The sequence below is a fragment of the Mastomys coucha genome, unplaced genomic scaffold (assembly GCF_008632895.1).
Source record: "Mastomys coucha isolate ucsf_1 unplaced genomic scaffold, UCSF_Mcou_1 pScaffold15, whole genome shotgun sequence".
Lineage (NCBI taxonomy): Eukaryota > Metazoa > Chordata > Mammalia > Rodentia > Muridae > Mastomys > Mastomys coucha.
Window position 1 is genome coordinate 142,957,655 of NW_022196897.1, and position 24,868 is coordinate 142,982,522.

Consider the following 24,868-nt stretch of genomic DNA (forward strand, 5'->3'; position numbering starts at 1 on the left):
ACCTCACAATACATCCTATTGGTGAGGTGAAACCCTGGGCCACCTCACAATACACCCTATTGGTGAGGTGAAACCCTGGGCCACCTCACAATACATACTATTGGTGAGGTGAAACCCTGGGCCACCTCACAATACACCCTATTGGTGAGGCGAAACCCTGGGCCACCTCACAATACATCCTATTGGTGAAGCGAAACCCTGGGCCACCTCACAATACACCCTATTGGTGAAGCGAAACCCTGGGCCACCTCGTAACACACCCTATTAGTGAAGAAAAACCCTGGGCCACCTCACAATACATCCTCTTGGTGAAGCAAAACCCTGGGCCACCTCACAATACATCCTATTGGTGAAGCAAAACCCTGGGCCACCTCACAATACATCCTATTGGTGAGGCTCTCGCTAAACAAGAAGGTTCATTTGTTGCTGGCACGAGTGTAAAACAGCACAAGGCGCATGGTAGGGAATTTGAGGAAACGCTACAATAATTAGTGCTGAAGTTACTTGTTGTTTAAAAAGTCATTTGCTTAGGCGCATGATTCCATTGAACGCTTCCTCCCAAGAGAGGATGAATCACACCAGCAGTGTTTGAAACCACAGTTAGGTTGCTCTCAACTTTCTGAGTTGAGCTGCCCACTTGGATTTCTGAAAATGCTCCCGGGTGACTTTAAATACATGCTTACCCCCAACCCTCACCTCTCATTCCCCACCCTTGTAGGCAAGCCACTGACATAAAACAATCTTTGTTTAAAATGTATTTGTATTTTATGTGTATGGGTGTTTTGCCTGCATGGATCTTTGTGCATCACGTGTGCAGTGCCTATGGAAGCCAGAAGAGGGCGCTGTATCTCCTGGAACTAGAGTTACAGATGGCTGCGAGCTGCCATGTGGTGGTGCTAGGAGTTGAACTTGGATCCTCTGGAAGAGCAGCGAGGGCTCTTAACTGCTGAGCCGTCTCTCCATCCCTGCAAGTCCTGTTTTGCTGAAACAGAGAAGGGAAGGGACTTGACCAGAGTTCTATAGCAAATACAAAGCCAACCTGAGGCCGATCCTTGACATAGCTCTTGACTGAGTTCCAAAGGCTTGGTAGGAGAAAACACATCTATGATTAGGGAGGGCCAGCATGGAGCTAGCATAGTGGAGTGGTTTTCAGCCTGCGTGCAGGGAAGAATTCCCCAGAGGATTTAAGAAAGCACCACGAAAAAGATTCTGGAATAACTGGCCTGCAGTACATCTCAGCCATTGAAGTTTAAAGTAGCTTCCCAGGAAAGCATGTCGGCTCCATCATGTGTGTAAGCGTGTCTGCATGGGTGCACATGTGTGTGTGTGTGTGCACATGTGTGTGTCATACATAAATGCATGTGTGCATGTGTATGACTAGAGGACAGCCTCAGGTGTATGTTCAGAACATCTCCATCATTTCACCCTGTTTTCCTGAGACGGGGCTGCGTCTCTGCTCGGACTATGCGAGGCTGGCTGGCAGAGAGCCACAGCATTCCTTCCTGAGTCTAGTGGGGTTTTTATTTTGTTGCTCTTGGTTGCTTTGGGGTTTTGTTTTGTTGGTTGGTTTCTCATGACCGGGTTTCTCTGTGTAGCTCTGGCCATCCTGGAACTCACTCTATCTATCAGGCTGGCCTGAACTCAGAAATTCACCTGTCTCTGCCGGCCAGTGCTGGGCCTAGAGCCCAGTACCACCATCATCTGATGAGTCTGGTGTCTTCACAACTTCTCTGCCCACTGTAAGTGAGAACGATGGGAACACAAATGAGGAAGGCGGAGACAAGTTTGAATACACCAGGCTACCAAAAGAGGAGGGAAGGGGGTCACAAAACAACCTCTTCACTAGAGCTGGTGTACCAGGGCAAGGTCCTGGCAGGAGTGCTCAGAGATAGACTCCCGTGGAGTGATGAGGTGCTGCTCTGGGTCAGACTCGGCCTTAGAGAACTGAGTTTGCCATCACAGGTTGAGTGGCGCCTTGGCTGTGGCATCGATTCTGGAGAACCCACACACTGAGGAATTCATGACTTAGGTGACCACAGCTCTACCAAGGTCCCCTGATCCCAGGAAGGAAGCAAGGAGCCTGGGCTATCTCAGGACCCCAAGAGGTTCAAGCTATCACATATGCACCCATGAGATGATATAAAAAGCCAGTAGGAATGAATAGGGGTCATGATAGTTGCTGACACAAAGCAGGAACACTCTATGAAGGGAAGGAAGTAACCTACAACCCAATATGGCCTCCAGAGGAGGAATAGAGAACCATGGTGTGTCCACAAGGTAAAAACTTATTCAGTCATGAAAGGAACAAGGTCCTGAGGCCCAGGCAGCATGGGCACCGTGCAGACACCACGTGGGCCAGGCCATCCTGACTCGGCAAGCACTGTTGTGTAGCAATTTCCTCCCAGCTTAAAACATTCCTCCCTGTGTAAGGAATAGGAAATTCCTTACACAGGAAGGTGACTCAAAATAGGTTCAGGAAGTTCCTGAAACTCACCAGATTCACTAGGCTCCTTTTCTGCCAGAATAATCAATAAAAGCTGAGAGTCCTTCTCACCTGAAGTGAAACAGAATTCCAAAGACTCTTAGAGGAGGAAAGCTACAATAAAGACTCTGAGAGCAGATCGCCTGCCTGGAAGAATCAGAAAACAATCCGGCTGCTGGAAACTGCCTGGAAGAGGCTTAGACCAGAGTTGCTGAGAAAGGACACGCTCTAACCTGTTGAGCTGCCTACTGGCTGTGCAGTATGCTCCAGGTTCCCAGCTTTTGTGAGCTGTCACCCGTGCTGGGTGAGCCTTGCTGATGCAGCCATCTGTGAGTCATTTCTGTTCCTGTAAGAAACCCCTCACCCATACTGATGTAAGTAACTCCAATAAAACCTGTTGTTTCACAGGGTTGAACTAGGGTGGTGTCCGTACCTTGGCTTATCATGGGATCCCTATCTGAAGTGAACAGATGTATGTGCTGTGTCTCCCCCAGGAAAAGGTTTGTCACACATCAGGTTTCATATCCACAAAATGTCCAGGGCACGCAAATTCTCAAAGATGGAAAATATATTAACGGTATCCCAGAGCTGGGAAGAGGGGGAGGGAATGGGAAGAGGCTGCTAATGAGTGTGAGGTTTTTATGGGTGTAACAAAAAGGTCCTGGAATTAGGCAGTAGGGACGTATACACAACTGTGCAACCCACTAACTGTTCAGCTTAAAAGGGCAAACCTGGGCCAGAGATGTAGCTCAATAGTAGAGCATCTGGCTGGCACGGGTTCAGTTCCCAGCACTGCAAATAAAAAGGATGAAGGCAGACTTCATAGTGTGTGAATTACATCTCAATAAAATGTTACTCAGAACCCCAAACTGGAGAGCTGAGCATAGCGGCACACATCTGTAAACCCCCGCACCTGGAAACAGAAGCAGGAAGGATGCCCCAAGTTCAAGGCCAGCTGTCTGCATAGCAAATTCCAGTCCAGGGGAGCCTGGACTACATAGCAAGCCCCATCAAAAAACAAAACCAGAACACCCACAAAACATGAAAATAGTCTTGATACAAAGCACATTTGTCGCTGGGTGGTGGCGGCACACGCCTTTAATCCTGACACTCAGGAGGCAGAGGCAGGCAGATCTCTGAGATCGAGCCAGCCTGCTCTAAAGAGAGAGTTCAAGGTCAGCCAGGGATACACGGGGAAATCCTGTCTCGAAAAGCATAAGCAAAAACACTCCTCCTCAAAAGTTAACCAACCAACCAACCAACCAACCAAACAACCAGCAAAGCCATAGGTCAAGTAGCTAAAGCCACGCCCCTTCACGCTGCCCCATCCTCCTCCCCTCCCTGAGGGATCTTTGCCAACTGATGCCTTTGGAGCTTGGTCTAAACCTTTGGCCCTGTGTTTAAGATTGAAACAGATACTGCTACCTGAGGCCTCCTTTCTCTCCTATGCTTACTTGATTCTGTGAATATATATAAAATAAGCACTTCAGACTGAAGAAAACCCAAAAGCATCGGGCATTTTAAAAGGCTATATCTCGGCAACATGATCCTGCATATTACAGAAACCCCGTGTGCAACCTAAGCCCATCTTTATTTATTTTTTAAAGACACAGAAAAGCACATTGTTAAACACAGAGAAGGAAAACACAAAGCAAACTGCTAATCCCAGGCTAGGCAGGTGAGCAGGGACTGGCCCGGGAAGGCTTTCATTATTTTGTATATGTTTAAACTAGATCTGTCATTTTGAATAGATTCCCCAGTCACAGGGTGAAGATTACGAGAGCACAAAAGAGGAACAGAGAGAAGCAGGAGGTCCCGGATTCCCTGCCCGGGGGCGGGCAGTGTTGCCAGAATTTGCTGGGACCTTCCTCAGGGTCATGCCAGGTATGCGTTTATGGGAGGATTTTTGCCTCATTAAGTTTATACTGCATTTTTAAATTTAAGGAAGCATTACATAGATACATAAAAAAAAATAATGTGTGTGAATACACAGAAAATCCTATGGGAAGTGTGTGTTCACCTCTCAAGTAGGAATCCCAGAGTGGTGGATCTCAAGAGCCTCAAAAGGATTCCTTGGGGCTTAGAGCATTCTTTAACTGTTTGGGCAGGGAAGTAGCCAAGGTGCATCTCTAGGTTCTCTGAGAAGACTTTCCAGCAGGCAGGCTAAAGCAGCCACCTCACAGAACGGAAGCAGGCGGAGAGCCCGAAGCCGTGCCTGGGGTTGGCTTGGGGGACGACACTACAGTGGTTCCAATCATTCGGCCTTGGACCAGACCTTCTCCCATCACAAGGAAACCATTTGGGCTCCTACACTGCTCTGAGCTTAGGAGGGAAACCAAGGCAGGCTCTACAAACACAAAGACCACCCTCCCTCTGTGGAGTGGCAGCTGGCCAGGTGACTGGGGGACTGCCTTGTCTCTCAAGGGAGCCAAGGTCTGTCAGAGCCTTTGTCTGGCTCTAGGCCTATGGACAGTGTACCAAGACACCAGAGAGAAGGAAGCCATAGGGTCCAAGAGGACCTAGCCCAAAGGCAGATTCCCCACCCCTCAAGCCACTATGAGCAGCCTGGGTGACACCTCTGAGAAGCCCTGGCCCAACCCTTCCCAGCACAAGCCTGGGGTCTGTCTTCCCCCAGAAGCCTCCAGGCAGCGCCCCAAGTTCGGGAGACACCTGTCTAAATTCTGTCCCCTCTGTCCCCAATGCCTCCTGCGCTTCCTTGCTGCTGACTCAGCAAATGTGGAGGGCTGTCCATACAAGTCTCACTGAAACAAGCTTGCTGTGTGCACAGAACTGACCATAAAGGGGACCTGGGTTGGGGGGGACATCTCTAGAATAAGGTATATTCCTTGCCACATGGCCAAAACGCCAGGTAGACAAGTCATATAGTCCCTAGAGAGACCACCACTTGGGTGGAGAAAAAAATTAAAAATTTAAATAGTATCGTGTGTGTACGTATTGTGATATATGGGTGTGGTGTGTGCACACCCTTGTACACACACGGAAGCCAGGATGTTGGGTGCCCTGCTTGCTCCTTTGAGACAAGGTTTCCCACCGAACCTGGAGGCGGGCAAACCTGAGCCGTCCTCCCGGTTCTCAGTGCTGGAGTTACAGGTCTGTTTGGGATCATGCCCAACTTCTTACGTGGGTTATGGAGATCTGAACTCAGACTGTCATGCTTACTCAGCAAGGTCTCTCAGCAGACAGCCACCCCAAAGCCAGGAACAGTACGGAGACTCAACAGTTGTCAGTGTAACTGTTCCTTCCATGTTCAGCTGCCAGCTCTGTGGGGAGAGCCCCTGTGCGAGGGAGGTGCGGCAAAGGCTCTCCAGGCCCACAGCCAGGGGCTGGTTGAGATGGTAACGGTAATGGTACACACTGTATTTAGCAAGCGCCTATTCTATGCTGAGCACTTCCCAGCCTGCCTCCTTTAATCTCCACCAACACCCCCAAGCTGTAGGGACTGATTTCCCCTTTCTGTAAACAGAGCAAGTGAGCTGCTGTGCCATCTGCCCAAGGTGGCAGTCACTCTCAAGGAAACAGTCAAGCCAAGATTCTATGCTCAGGTCTACGTGGCTCCTTGGCTGGGTTCCTCTGCTGCTCACACACTGGGGCCAGCACACACTGCACAGCAGGCTAACCAGGCTCAACCCCAAGTGGTTGGAGGTGCTCTTCCCACCCATCAAAGAGGAAATCCAGAGGAGGAATCACAGATGTAGGTTCGAGGAAAGCCCCTTGATGAATCAGGAATGAGTGGCAACTCTGTTAGGAGTCAGTGTGAGTATGGGAGACCAGGGCCCGGGTTTGAATGCCCTACTTATCTACACACACACACACACACACACACACACACACACACACACACATACACACACACACACACATACACACCATCTCATCCATAGACAGCAATTCTGCTCCTATGTACATACCCAAGAGAAACACATACAGAATCACAAAAACTTGAACATGAATGTCCATCGCAGCATTATTTATGACAGCAGAAAAGCAGAAGCCACTCAAATATCTATCAAATATAAGGCACTCTACCACACAATAGATTATTACTGAGCCATGAAAAAAAAACGAGGTCCTTCAACATCGATGCCCAAACTCTGAGAGCCTTGTTCTAAGTACTAGTGTCCACCACCAATGATCACGAATTGCTTGATTCCATTTTAATGCAATCTCCTGATTGAATGCATCAACAAAGACAGAAGACAGGTCAGCAGTTGCCAGGGGCTAGGAGAAGAGGGTTGGGGTGGGGGGTGGAGAGCAATGCTAACAGGTGTGGGGTTACTTAAAAGAATAAAGGGAGTTTTCTGGTATTCCGTCCTGCTGATGACAGCACCCCAACCTATGAAACGGAACTGTAAAATGGTGTATTCTCTGATCTCTGAATTAAATTGTGATTTTAAAATGTCCAAGTAGTACCTACAAAGCAGGGACAACGGAGGGTTAAACAGCATGGCAGCACATGGGCAAGGCTGGGAGCGGTGCCTGGCACAGGGTAAGCACCCAGACACAGCGGCTATGTTAGGACAAATCACACTCACACTGGCTTTCTGCCTGAAGACAAGGGGGATGATAGTGGGGATGAAGGGGCAGCTGCTGTTAGATTCTGAAGCGGCAGCCCAGCTGGGCCACGGTGCCACCGCAGACAGCAGTGAGGACATGCCACCTCCCTTCTGTCTCGCCAGGAGCTATCTCCATGGCAACAGCACCAGCTAAGGGCAGGGGCTCCCATTCCCAGCTGGATGACAGCATCACCTCATCAACCTGTCAGGATGGAAAAGGCGGATCCCAAGGATGGGGCTGTAGCTCTGGCAGAAGTGCTGAGGGACCCTTGTCTCCATAGTAACCATGTCAGGAAGGAGAGGGGAGGAAGAGAGGGCAAACAAACAGGCTCTGGAGCCAGCACCAAGCACCAGGAGGTTACATCAGGCTTCAGGCATGTTTCCCAGGAGTGAGAACCGATTTCTTCAGCACCTATTCTGTGTCAGGGTCCATTTGGGGCGCTTTACTAAAAACCCTAAAATTTACATTTAAAGTTCCATGAATAGGGGTGGTGAGACAGCTCAGTGGACAAAGGCACCAACCCTGATGACTACAGTTGGATCCCTGGGATCCAGGGTTTAGAAGAGAACGAACTGCTTCAAGTTGTCCTCTGACCTCCATATGCCTACAGTGGAGCACATATGCAGACACAGATACAGACAGACAGAGGGACAGACAGACACAGATATACACACATACATGAAGTAAGGTTTCCAAATGTTGTAAAAAAAAAAAATTTTTTTTTTTTTTTTTTTGGTTTTTCGAGACAGGGTTTCTCTGTAGACCAGGCTGGCCTCCAACTCAGAAATCCACCTGCCCCTGCCTCCCAAATGTGTGCGCCACCACCGCCCGGCCCCAAGCTTCTAATTGTCACGTCTCTATCTCCTGGATGCTGGGGTTACAGATGCATGGAGCCATGCCCATTTTATTTGGAACTGCATATTGAATCCAAGAGCCCACTCATCCCAGGCAAGCACTCTCTCTACCAACTGAGCTACAGTCTGGTCCATATTTATTTTATTCTTTTGTTTTTGAGGAAGTCTTACATTGTAGCCCAGGCTGGCCTCAAATCACAGAGCCCAGTTGGCTCTGCCTCCCAACTACTGGGACTATACATTCTTATTATTTAACCGCCAGGGACCTGGAGAGATGGCTCAGAGCAGTTAGGAACACTTGCCCCTCTTGTAGAGAACTAGTTCTAGTCCCAGCTCGCACACTGAGCAGCTTACAAACACTATCGCTCAAGTTCTGGGGATTCCAATGCTATCTTCTGGCCTCTGCAGGCACCTGGATACATATGGTGCACAGTCAGACAAGCAGGCACACACATATACCACCCCCCACATACACACACACACACACATACACACACAAATATACACACATACATATATACATACATATACACACACATACATATAAACACACATAAACAAATACAGACAGACAGACAGACAGACAGACAGACGGACAGACGGACATACTCTGCAGCTCAGGCAGGCCTAGAACCTCCCACCTTCAACCACCAGGCCTAGCTTCATAATTTCCTTCCCTGGTTTACAGAATACCCAGGGGAGCTTCTCATATCAGTACACATTTTTCTACTTTTTAACATGTGGTAAAGGTTAGATAACATAAATGTATCGTTTTAAACATCCTATTTTACTGTGAAAAGTGTATTTAACATTAGAGTTACCATTTTTGACCTTTATTTTTGTTTTTCTGGTGCTGGAGACTGAATCCAGGTCCTTTTCTGAAGACAAGGTCTCATTGACCCCAGGGTGGCCTTAAACTCACTATGTAGCTAAAATGACCTGAATTCCTAAGTCTCTTGCTTTTGCATCCCAGGTGTTGGGACAGTAGGTAGCAACAACACACCCTGCTTAGATCACAGGCACAATCTACCTCCAAAACCCTTTTATCACCCCAAACTGAAGCTCTATTCCCACCCTCAGTGAGCCTCGCTCCCTCTTCCCCCACCCAGCAGCTCTGCTCCTTGTCTTATGAATCTCACTAGCCTGGGGGATCTCAGATAAAGGGAACGTTACAATACTGACCCTTTGCTTTTTGGCCCTAAGGCTTGAACCCAAGGCTTCCCATGTGCCAGGCATCCTACAAAAGTCTTAGTAATCCTAAACAGCCTTGTAAGCTGGTACTATTTGCATACTGACATCACAGAGGACAGAGCCGGGACTTGGAGGGGGAAGTGGCTTCAGACATGTCTCTGCTGAGGAAAGGCTGGGGCAAACTCAACAAGGCTGCAGCTGAGTGCCTCAGTTTCCCCACCTGTGCAAGAAGAACGGGCTTTGTAATGCCCCTTCTTTTCACCATCAGAGACAAAAGCGACAAGACCATGTGTGATGTCCCCCAGTGCACAGGCAGCCAGCAGGAACCTTCCCACCCAACTCCACAGCAGCCTACGGGGCAGCTCCTTCCTCTCCAGCCTATGTGGCACTGGCCCATAGCACCAATGTGCCCAGTGGGAAGGACAGCCAAAGGACGGCTCTGCCCTGGGAACTGTGATGTCTCAGTTCTGAACTTCTGGCATGCTGGGCCTCTTGGGAAGCAGGTGGGTGCCTCAGAAGAATGTACAGCCTGGAATGCCTCATGAGCAGCCAACCAGCTGAGGGCCAGCTATGCCTCTGGAGCCAGAGGCCACCTAGTGTTTGGACTGCCTGCTGACCCCATCAGGAATCGGGAGTTACCCGGGCTTTAAGCATCACCCGGGCTGATGGTTTCCACTGTGAGGTCCCCTGCGGCCTGCACGACCTTGAGAACCTGCCTCACTCTTCCTGGACGGATGCTGTCTGCTGGGACCACAGGGATGTCCACAGCTTTGTTGGGCCTTTGTGGAGGTTTCTGAGATAAACTGTCCTTACTCGAGCCCAACACACAGCTGGAAAAGGTTACAGCAGGAGGAGGGGCTGACCTCAACCGCCACTGGGGACATGGGATCTGGAAGTCAAATTCAGAGACAAAAAAGTGGGAGACCCAAGCCTAGCATCCTTCTTCTTCTTCTTTTTTTTTTTTTTTTTTTGGTTTTGGTTTTTCGAGACAGGGTTTCTCTGTGTATCCCTGGTTATCCTGGAACTCACTCTGTAGACCAGGCTGTCCTCCAACTCTGAGATCCGCCCGCCTCTGCCCCTTAAATGCTGGGATTAAAGGCGTGCCCCACCACTGCCTGGCGCCTAGCATCCTTCTTAAACCAAGTGACCACAGCACACTAGTCCCTCAAACATCTTCATATGAGCTAGCCAGTGGCCCTATCAGTGACCAGGGAACAACTGCCAAACCTTATAGAGAAGGAAACTGAGGCACAGAGCCAGGCCCATGCTGGGCATTGCTGCACATAGCCTCAGTTAATCCCAGAGAGGGTGACCAGGATCGAGTACAGATTAAGTGCTCAGCAGATGCATGCTGGAAGGGTGGGTGGATGAACAGCGCTGTCATGGCACAAGGGTACCCGTCTCAGTCCACAAGCAACCAGGCAGGGATATGCATCGCACCGGCCAGAGCTGGGCTGCAGCCCTCACCTCTCTGGGACGATCCAACTCCGTCTGTAGCACCTGCTTGGCCAGCTCGGTCTCAATGAGCCTCTGTCGGAGCCCCTCGTTCTCCTCCTCCAGCCTCATCCGCTTCTTCTCCACCACCTCCAGCTCCTTGTGAAGCCGCATGGAGATGTCCTTAGAGACCTGAGCCAGGGTGGGAGAGAGAAGGAGCATGTTCAAGCTGAAGGACACACCTCAAGTCTCCGTAAGCATCCCACCTCAGTTACACCTCCCCTCTTCACCCTCACTCAGCAGAGAAGTCCTAAGACTCACCAAGAGCCATGAATCTAGGGATTAACAGACTCAAACCCAGGCGCCCCAGCTCCCAATATGTTGCCTTCAAAAGCTGTGAATATCTTGTTCTATTCTTTTTATTTATTTATTTTATTATTTTATTTATGGTTGTACAGGTGGCCGTGAGCTATCATATGTGTGGCTGCTGGGAACTCAGGACCTCTGCCGGCCCCGCTCCCTCCAGCCCCGATAGCTCCGGCATAATTCACTGTAGCTGTCTTCAGACGCACCAGAAGAGGGCGTCAGCTCTCATTACAGGTGGTTGTGAGCCACCATGTGGTTGCTGGGAATTGAACTTAGGACCTCTGGAAGAGCAGTCAGTGCTGCTAACCACTGAGCCATCTCTCCAGCCCCTTGTCCGATTCATAAAGGGGCCTTTACCCTCAGCCAGAGCTGTGCTGGGACCGAGCCCAGCCTTGCTTCTCTCTGGCAATCACTCGCTCGACCACTAAGCAATACTTCCAGCCTTGTCTTCACAAGAGCCAGAAAGGGAAGAGAACTGGTTTGGAAGTCCAGCACAAAACGGGCAGCATGTGATCCGAGCTCAGCAAGTCATTTCCTGGCCTTGTGCCTCAGTGTTCTTGACGTGTAAAATGGGCCCAGCAGTAGAAGGACAATAGCTAACAGCAGGATCACATCAGCTATTGCTTATAAAGCCTTCACCCAGTGCCTGCCACAGTGAGTGTCTGGTGACTCGTGGCTGCTGCTCCCGGGAACTGATGTCCAGAGAGAGGCATGATTTGCTGGAGGTCACAGTGACCCTGAGGCCTGTTCTGGGATAAAAGAACATACTAGAATGACAAAGGCTGGGCAAGTGTCCAAGTCATCCCTTAGATGCAACTAACAGAACGCAGTCTCCAACCCCTGGTCCAGGCTCAGCAGGAAAGCACCCCAAAATCTGGAGGATTCCCTCCGTGCTGGCCCTGCTGCTGGGTGTGGGAAGGCAGGGTAACTGAAGTGGGGTGAAGGAAGCCTCCCTGACCTGGTATATGCAAGTAGGTGCCACTCCTCAGGTAAGCTGAGGTCCTGCTAACACCTACCTACTAGACTCTAAGCTGTACTGAAGGTCAGAGCCGAAGTGGCTTTCTCAGGGTCACACACAGCGAACATGCCTGGGCTGGGCTAGGACTCCCTAGGGTTTGGAGGAGCCAGCATAGCCAGAGCCCCTGAGGAGCCTGTAAGCCTGCTCCTCAAGACCTGTGTGGCACAGACAACCCAGCACCCAAGGCTGCCAATGTCGGAAATGACCATGTGCCTCCTCCCCCTGGAAGGGAAGAGGCCCTCCCTGGCTCTGCCCTCTGCCTGGGCCCAAGCCCAACTCAGCACAGACCCCTTTGGCAGTGTGCAGGGAAGGCCAGGAAAAATAACAGTTGAGAGGAAACTGGGCACAGCTCTCCTCTCTCCTCAGCCCACTGCCCCCTCCAGCCTGGAGATCTCTGAGGATGCCAGACGGAGGCCCACAAGCCCCACCCCCTGTACCACTGTGGACCACAAAGCCTTCCCTACCCTTCGATAGCAAAAAAAGATTTTGAAGAGAAGAAAACTCGATTTAAACCCAGTGCCAGAACTCTGAACATCTGGAATCTGAGTCTGGCCAGCAGTACATGGGTAGATACGCTGTTCCTGCGGCTGCTAGAGGGAGCAATGCCATCGCTGGTGCTTGAGTGGTGGCTGGAATCCAGAAAGTGCTCAAAAAATACAAGGCTTCTTATTTACTATTATTTTTAAATAATTCAGCCTATTTAGTGTACTACAGAAGTTGTATTTATTTCCTAGTTTCTTGACCTATTTTTGATTGTGTAAAATATTTAAGAGCTCGCAGTACAGCTCAAATGCACAAGGTCAAAGAGCCATCTACACAAGGATTTTGACTTTTAGGCTGTGCTGGGAATGGTTGAACTTTTGTGTACACTAGGCAAGCAGTCTCCCTCTCAACTACATCTCCAGGGACACAATTTTTTTTTCCTCCCCAGGGTATCCTTGAGCTTGCTACTGGATGGCCTTGATCTTCTGATCTTCCTGTCTCTGCCTCCCAAGTGCTATGCTCATCTTGTGCCATCTTGCAGAGTCTATGCGGTGCTGAAGACCAACTCTAGGGCTTCGCGTCTGCTAGACAACACTGTCCGCTGAGCCACAAAAGGATTTTTTTTTTTTTTTGGTTTGGTTTTTCGAGACAGGGTTTCTCTGTGTAGTCCTGGCTGTCCTGGAACTCACTCTGTAGACCTAGCTGGCCTGGAACTCAGAAATCCACCTGCCTCTGCCTCCCAAGTGCTGGGATTAAAGGCTTGCGCCACCACAGCCCGGCTCACAAAAGGATTTTTAATGCATTCCTTAGATTACTGCTTTGCCTCTTGGTATTGGTTTTATTCACCTTAGCCCAGGCTTTAAGGCTATAGTTTCCAATTTGGGGCTATCAGGTCACTCAGGAAGCCCTAACCTCACCAACACTACATTCCACTCAATTCATTTATTCATTCATTCATTCATCTCGCCTTGGTACTGGGGTGGAAGTGGTGAGCCACAGAGACCAGGGCCATGCCTATCTGGATTCATTCACACTTGTGTCCCAGCAGCAGTCAGGCTCACCACACAACTGAATGCCTAAAAAATGCCTGTTGGGTGAACAAACAAATCAAGACCTGAAAAAAGAGTGGCTGCGGAATATACGTAGGAGCTGAGCCTGCCCTAGCAAGGTAGAAGGCCAAAGAGGTCACTGGGGTCAAAGGTCCTCTCCCAAACATGCTTCCACCTGGGTAGGAAGTGCTCTGTCGACACCATGGCCTACCTAGGAAGTCCATCTGGTCACCCTCAGAGTTCCTGGATCCTCTCCCTTCTCCATGGATTCCCTGTACCCAGGGCTGCATGTTAAGAAAGCACCCATCCCCTGGGAAACTGCAGCACTCCAAACAGAAGCACCCACAAGCTTAGATTCCTGCACTGAGTGCTTTGAGGTCTCCATGAGAGTCAGGAAAGAAAGTGTATCACCTCCCATGTCCAGGCCCAGATTTCCAGCGGTCCTAGGGCGTTGGGCTCTCATGAGTCACTTATAGAATCAGTTAGGTCCTCCCCAGGCTATAACCACAGGCTTTGCTCACCCTTTATTATATTTTATGACCACTTTAAATCCCAGAAAGGAAAGGGTGGTTTCCCAAGGTCACACGATTAGGAAGGTACCAAGCACAGGTCAACTCTGAAGCTGATGCTGTAGTAGGGGAAAGCCTGAAGGAATACAACAATTAAAAATGGACTGTCCAGCCGGGCGGCGGTGGTGCATGCCTTTCAACCCAGCACTTGGGAGGCAGAGGCAGGCGGATTTCTGAGTTCGGGGCCAGTCTGGTCTGCAGAGTGAGTTCCAGGACAGCCAGGGCTACTAAGAGAAACCCTGTCTCAAAACAAACAAACAAACAAACAAAAAAATGGACCGTCCATAGCAAGTCCCAACATGGTTTTCTATGTCCAAAGAGCCTGAAGGGCCCCATGTGCCTGTCCCATTGAGCCCAGCAGTTACACCCAGAGGAGAGGGCCAGGAGACAAAGAGAGGAGAGGCAGCCTCCGACACACAGCAAATGCCCACAGCACAAATGTGCTCAGCCATGAGGTCACTGCTTACAGTGCTGGTCCCTGCCAAATCACCAGCAGTGGGTGGCCCCCAGCCCCTGGGGAGATCAGCCTCTGGGCTCTGAACCTGGGATTGCAGAAGTATGTCCCTGTGGCTCTGATCTTCAAGAAGAAAGAAGAAAACCATAAGCAGCACTCCAGGCCAGGCATATGTGACCAAACTCAAAAATCACACGATGGGTATGTCACCCCATTCGACACAGAGTGAAACCGAGGCTCTAAGGGAGGAGCGATGCAGGTCACAGAGCCAAGGCCAGAGTGTCCTTATATAAGGATGGGGTACATATTACAAACATGTTCTGGCTTTCTACAAGAAAAGCAGTGGATCCAAGAGTCCTCCAGCCGTGGCCCCCTCCCATCACGTGCTCCGCTGACTGGTGCCACACCTAACACACAGGACTCTATTTTGTAATTTCATCTTATACTCATAAAAGTCTCTATAGGATACTAAACGTATCTCCATGTTCCACAGCAGGAACAGGATCGGACTATCCTCGTGCTAGGCAGGCTCCCTGCTGAGGGTCGCAGATCTTGTTAACTGTGTGGACCAGCAAAAAGAGCCGGGGATGGTTGCTCTGGGGTGGCAGTCGGGGATCTCACTAATCATACACCAGTTCAATAAAACCACCGGAGCTCAAAAGCCCTGCAGGGCACAGGGCCAAGGAGCCTGCTGAGCAGGCGAGGAATCCCTAGGCATATCCCTCCCAGTCCCTTTCCACCTGGTTCCTCAGCCTGCCCAGGGGAAGCCAGGGAAGTTAGCATTCTGAGGACCTCCATAATTGCCTCTAACATTCCCAGCACACTGGGACTAAGGGTGATGGCAAAGCTGTGAGGCTAGCTAGCTAAGGCTGAGCCAGAACATGAGCTCAGCGCTGCAGCTGCGGGGGTGGGCAGGAGAAGCACGGAAATGCTGATTGGCTAGTTCAAATCCCAACAGAAGGGGCTCTTCCCCTCCTCCTGGAGGGCTGAGCCCCACCCCCACCCCAGCTGCTCTGGCCCCGCCCACCAGCCCGCTCTCCACCCTCTCTTCTCAGTTGGCTTGTCTACTAGGGTCCCTCCGAGAAATCCTCAAAGACCTGGGCCCAACCGCAGATGTGCCTGAACGTCTCCGTTCTTTCCCTCCCTGCTCCGTCTCCTACCGAGAGAACCGAGGGTTGTTTTTTTTAACTCGTACTTTGTTTATGTTTTTGTTTTTTGGTGTGTAGTCAAGAAACTGGCTCCACACAGGTACCCAGACTTGCACGGGGTTGCTGTCTTCCTAAATCAACGCGGGTCACAGAATGAGCGGTGTCCTTTCTGAATGCCTTGCAGGGCTGGTTTCTCAGGGCGTGTGTGGCTGGCTCAGCACCTGTCTGCCCTCGGGGCCATTGAGAGTCCTGGATCATCCCAGGCTTATGCCCTCTTCTCCCTTGGGCTACCTGCAGAACTCCTAGGCTCCTCCCAGTTCTGTCACAGCACTCTCGGTTTCTTGTTCACACTGGAGAGGCTGGTTCAGGGTCCCCATATTTTGGGGGCTTATGTGAGGCTGGCAGTGGGGCCTTCTCCATCCCTGACCTGTCTGAGCAGGGCCATTCCCCTTTGCTCCATGGGCAGAGGAGCCGCAGGGTTCCACAGTGAGGTCTGTGAGGTGGAAAGCCTGCCTTCTTGACCCTGGATAGGCGAATCTTTCTTCTGGGGCCCAGCACCCTCCTCTGGAAAACTGATGCAGTTATAGCTAGTCACTGTCAGTCCCTTTGGTGTCTTAGCCAGGGTTTCAATATCCTGGATTGTATGTCCTTATATCCATTTTGCAGATGAAGAAATAGAAACATAGAGGACTTGATCAAAACCCCAAAACCCAGGTATACTGGGACCCAGCACGGAACCATCCTGGTTCAGCTGCAGTCCATCCATAAGAAGTCTGTGGAGCTGAGCACAGACCACAAGTAGGGGCTACTCAAAGGCTAAAGCCACATACAAGGCAGACACACAATTAACAGGCTCTTGCTGCTTCAGGAGAGTTCTTGTCATACCATTTTCTGGATATCCTACTTGGAGGACCTGCTGATCCACCTGGCGCCCCCACTTTGAAGATGGGTAAACTGAGGCACAGAGACGCAGGATAATTTGCTCATGGCAAGCAGTAAGCCACAGGTCTAACCTGGATCCCCAATGGGGTTTATGATCCAACCACCCAACAAGGGCACCTCTGAAGGTTGGTGGAGACCCCAGACTGACCTTGACGTCCTGTTCCAGACCACGGATGAGTTCACCGTCAACCTGGCCTGTCTGGGCAGCGCGGAGGCTGCGGCGCTCAGCCTTACGCAGTCGGTACTGCAGGATGCGACAGGTCTTGCTGGCTTGGTCCAGCTGCTGCCGCAACTCCTGCAGCTGGTACACGTCTTCCTCCATATAGACATCCCGCATCTCCAGCATCTCAGCCCGTAGCTCCTCAATTTCATCCTGCAGAGTGAAAAGAAATCGTCAGACCCCCAGATGCCATGGCAGTAGCCAGGGTACTTGAATGCTGGCCACACTCAGCAAACCAACCTGGGTGTTTGGGGTTATAGGCTGAACACGCCCACCCAAAGACAGCCACAGCTAAATTCCGGGGACCTCAAATATATGCCTTCGACGGCAAAGGGGGCTTTGCAAATGAGACTAAGAGAAGGGTCTCTAGACAGGAGTATTATTCTTGATGATCTGGGTGAAGCATGAGAGAGAAGCTAGTGTGAGTGAGCAATGTGAGAGAGAAACAGAGGGAAGACAGACAGACAGGCTACGCAGGTAGACGAAGGGCCACCAGCCAAGGAGTACAGGTGGCCTCCACAAGTGTGACCCGTCCACAGGGGCAAAAGGCCCAGGAGAGGATGCTGCTTGTCCTAGAACCCTCAGCAGACATGCGACCCATCAGGACTTGAGTCTCAAAGACCTGGAAGATAATCTACAGCCACACCACGGTTATGATTTGGATCTAAAAGCCCCCCAAAGTCACTTGCTCAGTATTCCTCATGGCTCTACTGGGAAGCGGTGGACCATTTTTAGGAGGCGAGGGAGACATCTTTGGATAAGGCCCTTGAAAGGCTACTGATACCCTGTGCCTTGCTTCCTGCTCACCATGAGGTGAACAGCCTCCTGGGCCATGCTCTCCCTGCCTTGATACTCTGTGTCACACGAGGCACAAAATGACCTTGAACGGAGGCCTCCAAAAGCACAGAAAACACAGGCTTCCTCCATAGAAAATACAGCCTTCCTTCTCTGTCTTCCGCATTTTGTTACAGTGACAGAGGGAACAGCAGAGGCTTGTTGCAGAAGCAATGGGAAACATAAACCAGGGATCCACTCCACAAACATTCACGAGTGTCTGCTACATAATCGGCACTGTGTAGCACACAAAACCAGGGAAGGGTATTAGCGCACAGCCTTGTTTGGAAAGCAAAGTAAACAAAAAAGCAAATTCAGATACTGTTCAGTATCAGGGAGGCAAAAGAAACAAAGTAACAATGTGCGCTAGAAGGCAGTGTGCAGCAATGTGGGAGATATGGCAGTGAGGTAGGGGCTCTTAGGGGACACGGTCAAGGAGACCATCTCTAAAGAAGGGACATGTAAGCCAAGGCAAGAAGCAGCATCCACAAGAGTTCCAGGAAGAGGGAACAGTGTGTACCAAGGCTCAGAAGTAGAAAAGAACTCAATGTATCCAGACACACCAAGAGGTTGAGTGTAATGGTGCATGCCTTTAATCCCAGCACTTGGGAGGCAGAGGCAAGCAGATGTCTGTGAATTCCAGGATAGCCTGGACTACAGAGTAAGTTCCAAGATAGCCAGGGATACCTAGTAAGGTCTTGTCTCAGCTGGGGAAAAAAGATACATCAAGGGGAGAGGTAAGATGGATCAGGGTGTTGGCCACCAAGCCTAGTGCCTGAGTTTGGTCCTCAGGACCCACGTGGTAGAAGAGAGGAGAGAATCAACTTCTGTAAGCTGTCCTCTGATCTCCTCATGTGTTCTGTGGCACACACATATACAAATAAATGTCATTTTAAAAGTATATTTGTCAGGTAGTGTGGTGCACGCCTTTGATCCCAGCACTCAAGAGGCAGAGGCAGGAGGATCTCTGAGTTCAAGGTTAGCCTGGTCTACAGAGTAATTTCCAGGACAGAGAGGGCTATACAGAGAAACTCTATCTCAAAAAAAACTTTTTTTAAATCAAAAGTATATTTATTTAATAATGGTGCACACCTTTAATCCCAGCATTTGAAAAGAGGCAGAGGCAGAAAGGCAAGATCTCAGAGCAGAGTGACCTGATCTCAAACCAGGCCAGTCTGGTCTATATAGAAAGCTGCGTGCCAGTCAAGTCTTATACATAGTGGGACTACTATCTAAAAAAAAATGTTGTTTGTTTGCCTTTGTTGGAAAATTTGAGCAAGAGTCAGACATGGGGATATGGAATTAGGAACATCATGATTTCAAAACCAGCTTCATCTACGTGGGACTGTTCAAAACCCAAACAGAAAAGAACAATAACAAAACAAATAAAAAAACAAAGGCTGGTGAAATAGAGGGATCAGCCATGCAGGCCTGGAAGGTCTGTTTGAGCTTTCTGTGGAGGGTCTGACTGGTGACCTCGCTCGCTCAGGAAGCCCAACTACTGCCACCTCTGTCACAGCTCCCATTAGCCCTCACCTCACTCAGCTCATCTGAAAGTGTTTAACAGTTGCTCTCCTAGTGACTGTGGGAACCTGAAGGTCACCCTACCTGCCTGTCCCCCACACCCAGCACCCGCTTAGCCTCTTGCAGACTCCCAATGAGTACTAACTGAATGAACAAAAACATGCCTAGCTAATGAAGAGAGAATAAGAGAGACTTTTCACCTTGAAAGATGGGATGTGACTCCCAGACACTACATGGAGGAGAATGTGGACGCCTCGCAGAAGAAACACATAATTGTGTCTCATAAGAAATGTAGAAACTGAGTCACAAACATGAATAATATCTACTGTTAGCTCGAACAAGACTGCACACCAAAGGGAAACTGAGTCATCAGAGATGAGGCCCTGACGGAAGGCTCTGCCCCCAGGAGAAGCTCACCAGGTTGGCACTGATGGAAGCAGAGAGACCCTGAACAGAAAGACCACTCTAGAGAGGAGACTGGATCTGGAGGGCTGGAGTCCCCTACAGAAGATGAGAATAAAGGGGAGAGGGAGGGGTGGGATCCCCTCTGCTCCCCACACCCTTTGCTCACCCCAGGGGTCTGACAGTCTGGAAGAGGAAACAGGAGACCTCTCCTCACACCTGCTTGCCAGCTGCCACTGGACCAAGCACAGGCTGTGGGTCCACATAGCAGTGGGACCAGACTATGGCCTGGCTGCAATGGCTCCCTGTGGGGGGAAGGGGTGTGGCCTGCTGGATTGATGGACAGGTAAGAAGCCAAATTATCCAGGCCACAGCACACCCCAGGGGGCCCTCCCATCCATCTGCCTAGCTTCTGGAACTATTTCTCAGAACCCAGGAAAGGAAGACAGAAGTGACAAATCGGCGGCTCCACCCCACCACATGCTGTCTCCCTCCACTCACAACTGATCCAACTATCCCTACGAAGCACCAGACTATGTCCTGAGGGTATGTTCACCAGCAACCCCAGAGTGGGTGACTTTGCCTACTGGCTGCAGAGGGGCAGTCATCTCAAAGTACCCAGATTCACCACCCCACACCATGCCAAACGGGCAGACCAGAGCGGATGGGGAGGAAGTGAGACCGTCAGTGGGAGGATGGGGAAGTGAGGAGCCCATGCACCAGCTGGCAGGGAAGGGAAGGAGCAGGAAGTGAAGGCAGACAGCTACATCCATGGCCCAGGCTGCAGGGCCTTGCCATCCACGAGCAGCTCACATGTTACCCTGTTATTCTGACAGAACACAGTGACTGGGAAGATGTGAGGGCCCAAGTGACTCTAGGTCAGAATGAGTCAAGGGGGAACACAGGCACTCAATCAAGCTCAGCTGCTGAGACTCATGAACAGATGTGTGCCATTGAGATCACAGGAGATGTCCTTCCATACAGACCACAGGAGGCGATGTCCCTCCATAAAGATCACAGGAGGTGACGTCCCTCCATATTTTAAGTAACGGGCTTTTGTGAAAGTAGTCCACGGTCAATCAGAAAGTTGTGAAAAATACAGAAAACATCAATCACAATTTCTCTACCTGGTTCTGAATGACAGTGCTCTCCAGAAAGGTACAGCTCACTGGTAGTGTCTACCAAACATGCTCAGGGGTGTGGTTCTACCCCAGGGCTAGGCAAACCGCTCATATTCCCAATCCAGACCTACTAAGTCAGAAACTTTGGGGGTGGGTTCCCCAAGTGATTCTGAGGCAAGGAATTTCCTTTCCACTTTCCTCCCCACAGAAGACAAGAGCCCCATCTCACAGCACAAGTCCCTGGCTCTGAGCCTGACACAGGCGTCCAGGGAAGAAGTGAGTGAATGACTATCCCCGACAGCTGTCTCTTGGGGGAACTGCCTTCACCACAGTGCAGGCTGTTGTGGGCATGCCAACTCTCTATCTGTGGGGGCTTGCGGGGCTGAGGCCTCTGGGGGCTTGCCCCAGCTGCAGACAAAACACCCACCAGCCCCTCCTGGCACGGCTGAGTTGACAAAAGCAGGCTTGTAGCCCATGTGGGCTGGATGCTGTAGAGCTTAGGCAGAGACTCTGGGTGTCTGGGTCTGAGATGGGGGCAGGGAAAGCCAGAGGCTCCGAGTCCATACCCAGCCCAGAGATCTTCTGGGCACCTGAGCCCTGCAGTCAGGGTTTCCCCTTCAGAGGCTCTGGGGTGGCAGGTCCAGCTGGAGAGAGCTGAGACACAGGCCTCCTGGGTTCTTCACAGACAGTACAGAGGCCCACAGAGATGCCAACTCTTAAACTCTTCTATAAGACATCAAGAAAGAGGAAATCAATCAAACAAGGTTCTGGGGTCTCTCCTTCCCAATATGGGGGCACTCCAAATCTCACCCTCTACTTCAGATGTAAAAGGCTGTACTGTGCAGTGCCCACCTTGGGGTCTGAGGAACCCCAATTCTCAACCCCACACCCTGAAAGGGACTAGACCCTTGGACTGTTATCAACCCTAAAGATGCTGAAGAAAGGTGTCAAGCAGTCCCACCAGGCTCTGATTTCCTGCTGCTCTCTGTCCTTTGAAGGGGACAACATCTAAGCCCAGGATGCAGGCAGGGGTTTGGAAGGGAGGGCAGGGTCTAGGGACAGTGCATCCTGGCATGATCCTCCCTTTTCAAGGTTTCTTGGCTCTGTTTGGAAGGCAATGTCTATTGTAGATTAAAGGAAGTCTGAATAAAAGCAGGTGGCTTTCAGGCTCATTCCACTAGCTTCTGCTTCAGGTCCAAGCCCCTGACCTTTGACCTCTTGTCATGCCCAAATCTGTTCCCTATTCTGTCTTGCACCTGCACCCAGATATGCTAGGACCACAGCGAGGCTCACAAACACAGGCCCATCCATGCACTTCTGACTGCTAAATCCCTTCCTAACCCTGTGAGAGGCACTGAAAATGCTCCCATTTTGCAGAGGGGGGCATCTGAGGCTCAGAAGTTTCCCAGAGTTGTTCAAGCTAGGGAGGGGTAAAGCTGGATTCCATACAAGGCAAGTGGCCCTAGGCCAGGGCATGCTAACTGCATTCTTCCAGCTTTACTCAGGCTGTTTGCTATGCTCTACTGACCTTCACCATGCTAACTCCCAGCTCTCACATCTTTCCAGAACATTCCTTTCCCCACCATCTGATTCAGAACCTACAACCTGAACTGCATCATCCCTGACTGTAATGACTTACGATTGTATTTGCTTGTTCCTCATCTTTCTACCTCTAACTGCCTGAGGAAGGGCAGGGTAAGGCTGAGTCTCACCCACTTCTGGTCCCCAACATCCCTAGGATGTGGAATGCAACAGGTACCATGAGCAGGTGTGAACAAATGAGAAAGGCTATTGGCCTGCCTGGTCTCTCTCCATAGCCTGGAGTCTTCTGTCTTTTTGACCCCACATCTAGGGCTTTCGTGAAAGGGCAGGTAGAGCCCAGGCTGATCCCAGTGCCACCACAGGAGGACAGAAAGGTCTACGTGCCCAGGGAGCTACCAGCTTTCCACACATGTCCTACATGTGAAGTGCCTCTCTGTTCATAGTGTGCCCAAGGGTCGCCGGCAGGAAGCAACCTTTCAGGGATGACCAGTTCCCAGGACTCCTGGGAGATTGTCCCGAAGAGTCTCTAGGTTCAGGCTGGCTGGAGGACCCAACATGAACTCACAATACTGCTAATAATAGGCTTGCAGAGTAGCGAGAGACTCCACAGTTTATACAGACATTCCTGGTGAATCATCTCATGGGTCCTTGCAGAAAGCAAGGCAGGCTAGGAATCCGGTCTACAGAGAGAGCTATGTCCATCACAGGGAACGGGCCCCACTGAGCCCACCCAGACAGGCAGAGCCCTGGAGAGAATGCTTCCCTCAGGTCCCCGCCTCTGTGTGGCTCCTCAACAAAGTCACACCTTTATTTGCAATAACCTCTTGAAATTCACATCTCTTTCCATTGTGGTCTCAAGAACAAAGTGAGGATGTATCAGAAGTACCCAAGACTTGGATACACCAAAGAAATTGCTAATATTTTCATATCCTATAATGGTTGCCCCAAAGATGTTAAAATATTGTTTATACTCATCAGTACCTTGAAATTAGAGTAGTTAAAGTACCTATCAGAATCCAAGAGTTAACAAACATAATCATATCATAGTTGTAGCATACTTTAGTAACTGTTTCAATCTAGCTTGAACCTCCTTGGATTTGGATGTTAACACTGAAAGACATTATCCTTAGGACTTCAGCAGAGGTTTAATATGGTCCACACATAGAATACCATGCCAGAGCCTCTGTTCTCTTGGGAGCACTATGATCTGCAAAGCCTGGGTTATTACCCCAGCCCCTGATAGCTCAGAGCATCAAACAGCGCTGGGGAGATGGCTGGATGGGCAAAGCGCTCGCTGTGCAAGCACTCGGACCTGAGATCAGATCTCCAGCACCCATGGGAAAAGCCAGGCATGGAGACAGGTAGATGGCTGGAACTTCCTGGCTAGCCCTGACTTCATATCCAAGGATCGATTCTGTGACTCCTACATGGATGTGAGATGACTGACTGTCCGTGAGAACACAGCGGGGAATGGGTTTGGTGGAGTCCTTCCTTGTACAGGAGTACAAACTATGTGCATGATAGATCTGGCCTATGGGAAATAAAAGGGGCTTAACATGACATCCCTTTGCAAGTGGCAGTGGGTGGTCTGACCCTAGAGACAGCCCCAACTCACAGACAGAGCCAAGGGGACATAAGGTTCCTGAAGACAAGAGGAGACCTGAAGACAAGGTGGAGACCCTCAACTCCCTCCCAACCGAGATTAGCTCCCAGTGCCACCCTGGAAGCCTACATCTGAGATCCCAGCTATGCCCAGGTGGGGTCAGAAGCTGGGAACTGATAGCCTGGCGCAGTGAGCCCACAAACTGCACACCTAGGCCTCCTGCTTCATCCATGCCTTCTAACTTTTTACCTCAGAAACACCGACTACCTTGGGCACATCTGGGTGTTTGAACACTCAATGAGTGCCTGCAGTAGGCCTGGTGGCCAGGCCCAAGTTCTTGTCATGGGTGCCCTCCCTTCACCTCAATAAGCTACTCCTAACTTAGTACAAGGCATACAGTGATTCTCCCTCCCCTCCTCCCTCTCCCTCCATTACTTCTCCAGCACCGGGGATTGAACTCAGTATTTTGCAGATTAGTGCTTGCTCTGTACCACAGCTCCCAAAGAGTGATTTTTTTAAAAGAATTATTTACTTATTTTATGTATGTGAGTGTACACCAGAAAAGGGCATCAGATTCTGTTACAGATGGTTGTGAGCCACCATGTGGTTGCTGGGAATTGAACTCAGGACCTCTGGAAGAGCAATCAGTGCTATTAACCGCTGAGCCATCTCTCCAGCCCATGATTTTTTTTCAATACTTAAAATGTGATTAAAACTGTTTAAATGTTCCTCATTTTATAATTATCAAGACCTGGGGATAGCCCATGTGTCTCCTGACTGGCAAATGGCTACGCTGTGACCCCTCCATGTAACACCAGCAGCAGTGGGGGTCAAAGGGTGGGGGGGGTTCTGGAAGCCTGGAGCAGTCGGGCTCTGACTCCATGAAAGAAGCCAGCCACTGGAGATGCTGTGGGGTGCCATGCATGTGACACTGTGGATGGGTGAAGTTGTGGGACAGAGAAGAGACCAATGGTAAGGGAAGGGCTTTGATTGTAGAGGAAATTTGGTTGAACAATGAACTCTTCTAATAATTTTTCTTTCCTTTTTTTTTTTTTTT

The 24,868-nt window shown here is 50.3% G+C and overlaps 1 protein-coding gene across 1 annotated transcript in view; it reads right to left on the minus strand.

Moving 5' to 3' along the window:
* Positions 1-24,868, minus strand: part of Soga1 (suppressor of glucose, autophagy associated 1) — a 71,064-nt gene that overhangs the window by 33,662 nt on the left and 12,534 nt on the right. Inside the window, exons 2-3 of the mRNA XM_031372536.1 lie at positions 16,714-16,938; positions 10,570-10,728 (exon numbers count right to left, since the gene is read on the minus strand). Coding sequence (XP_031228396.1) covers positions 10,570-10,728; positions 16,714-16,938 — 384 coding nt within the window. The remainder of the gene's footprint in view (positions 1-10,569; positions 10,729-16,713; positions 16,939-24,868) is intronic.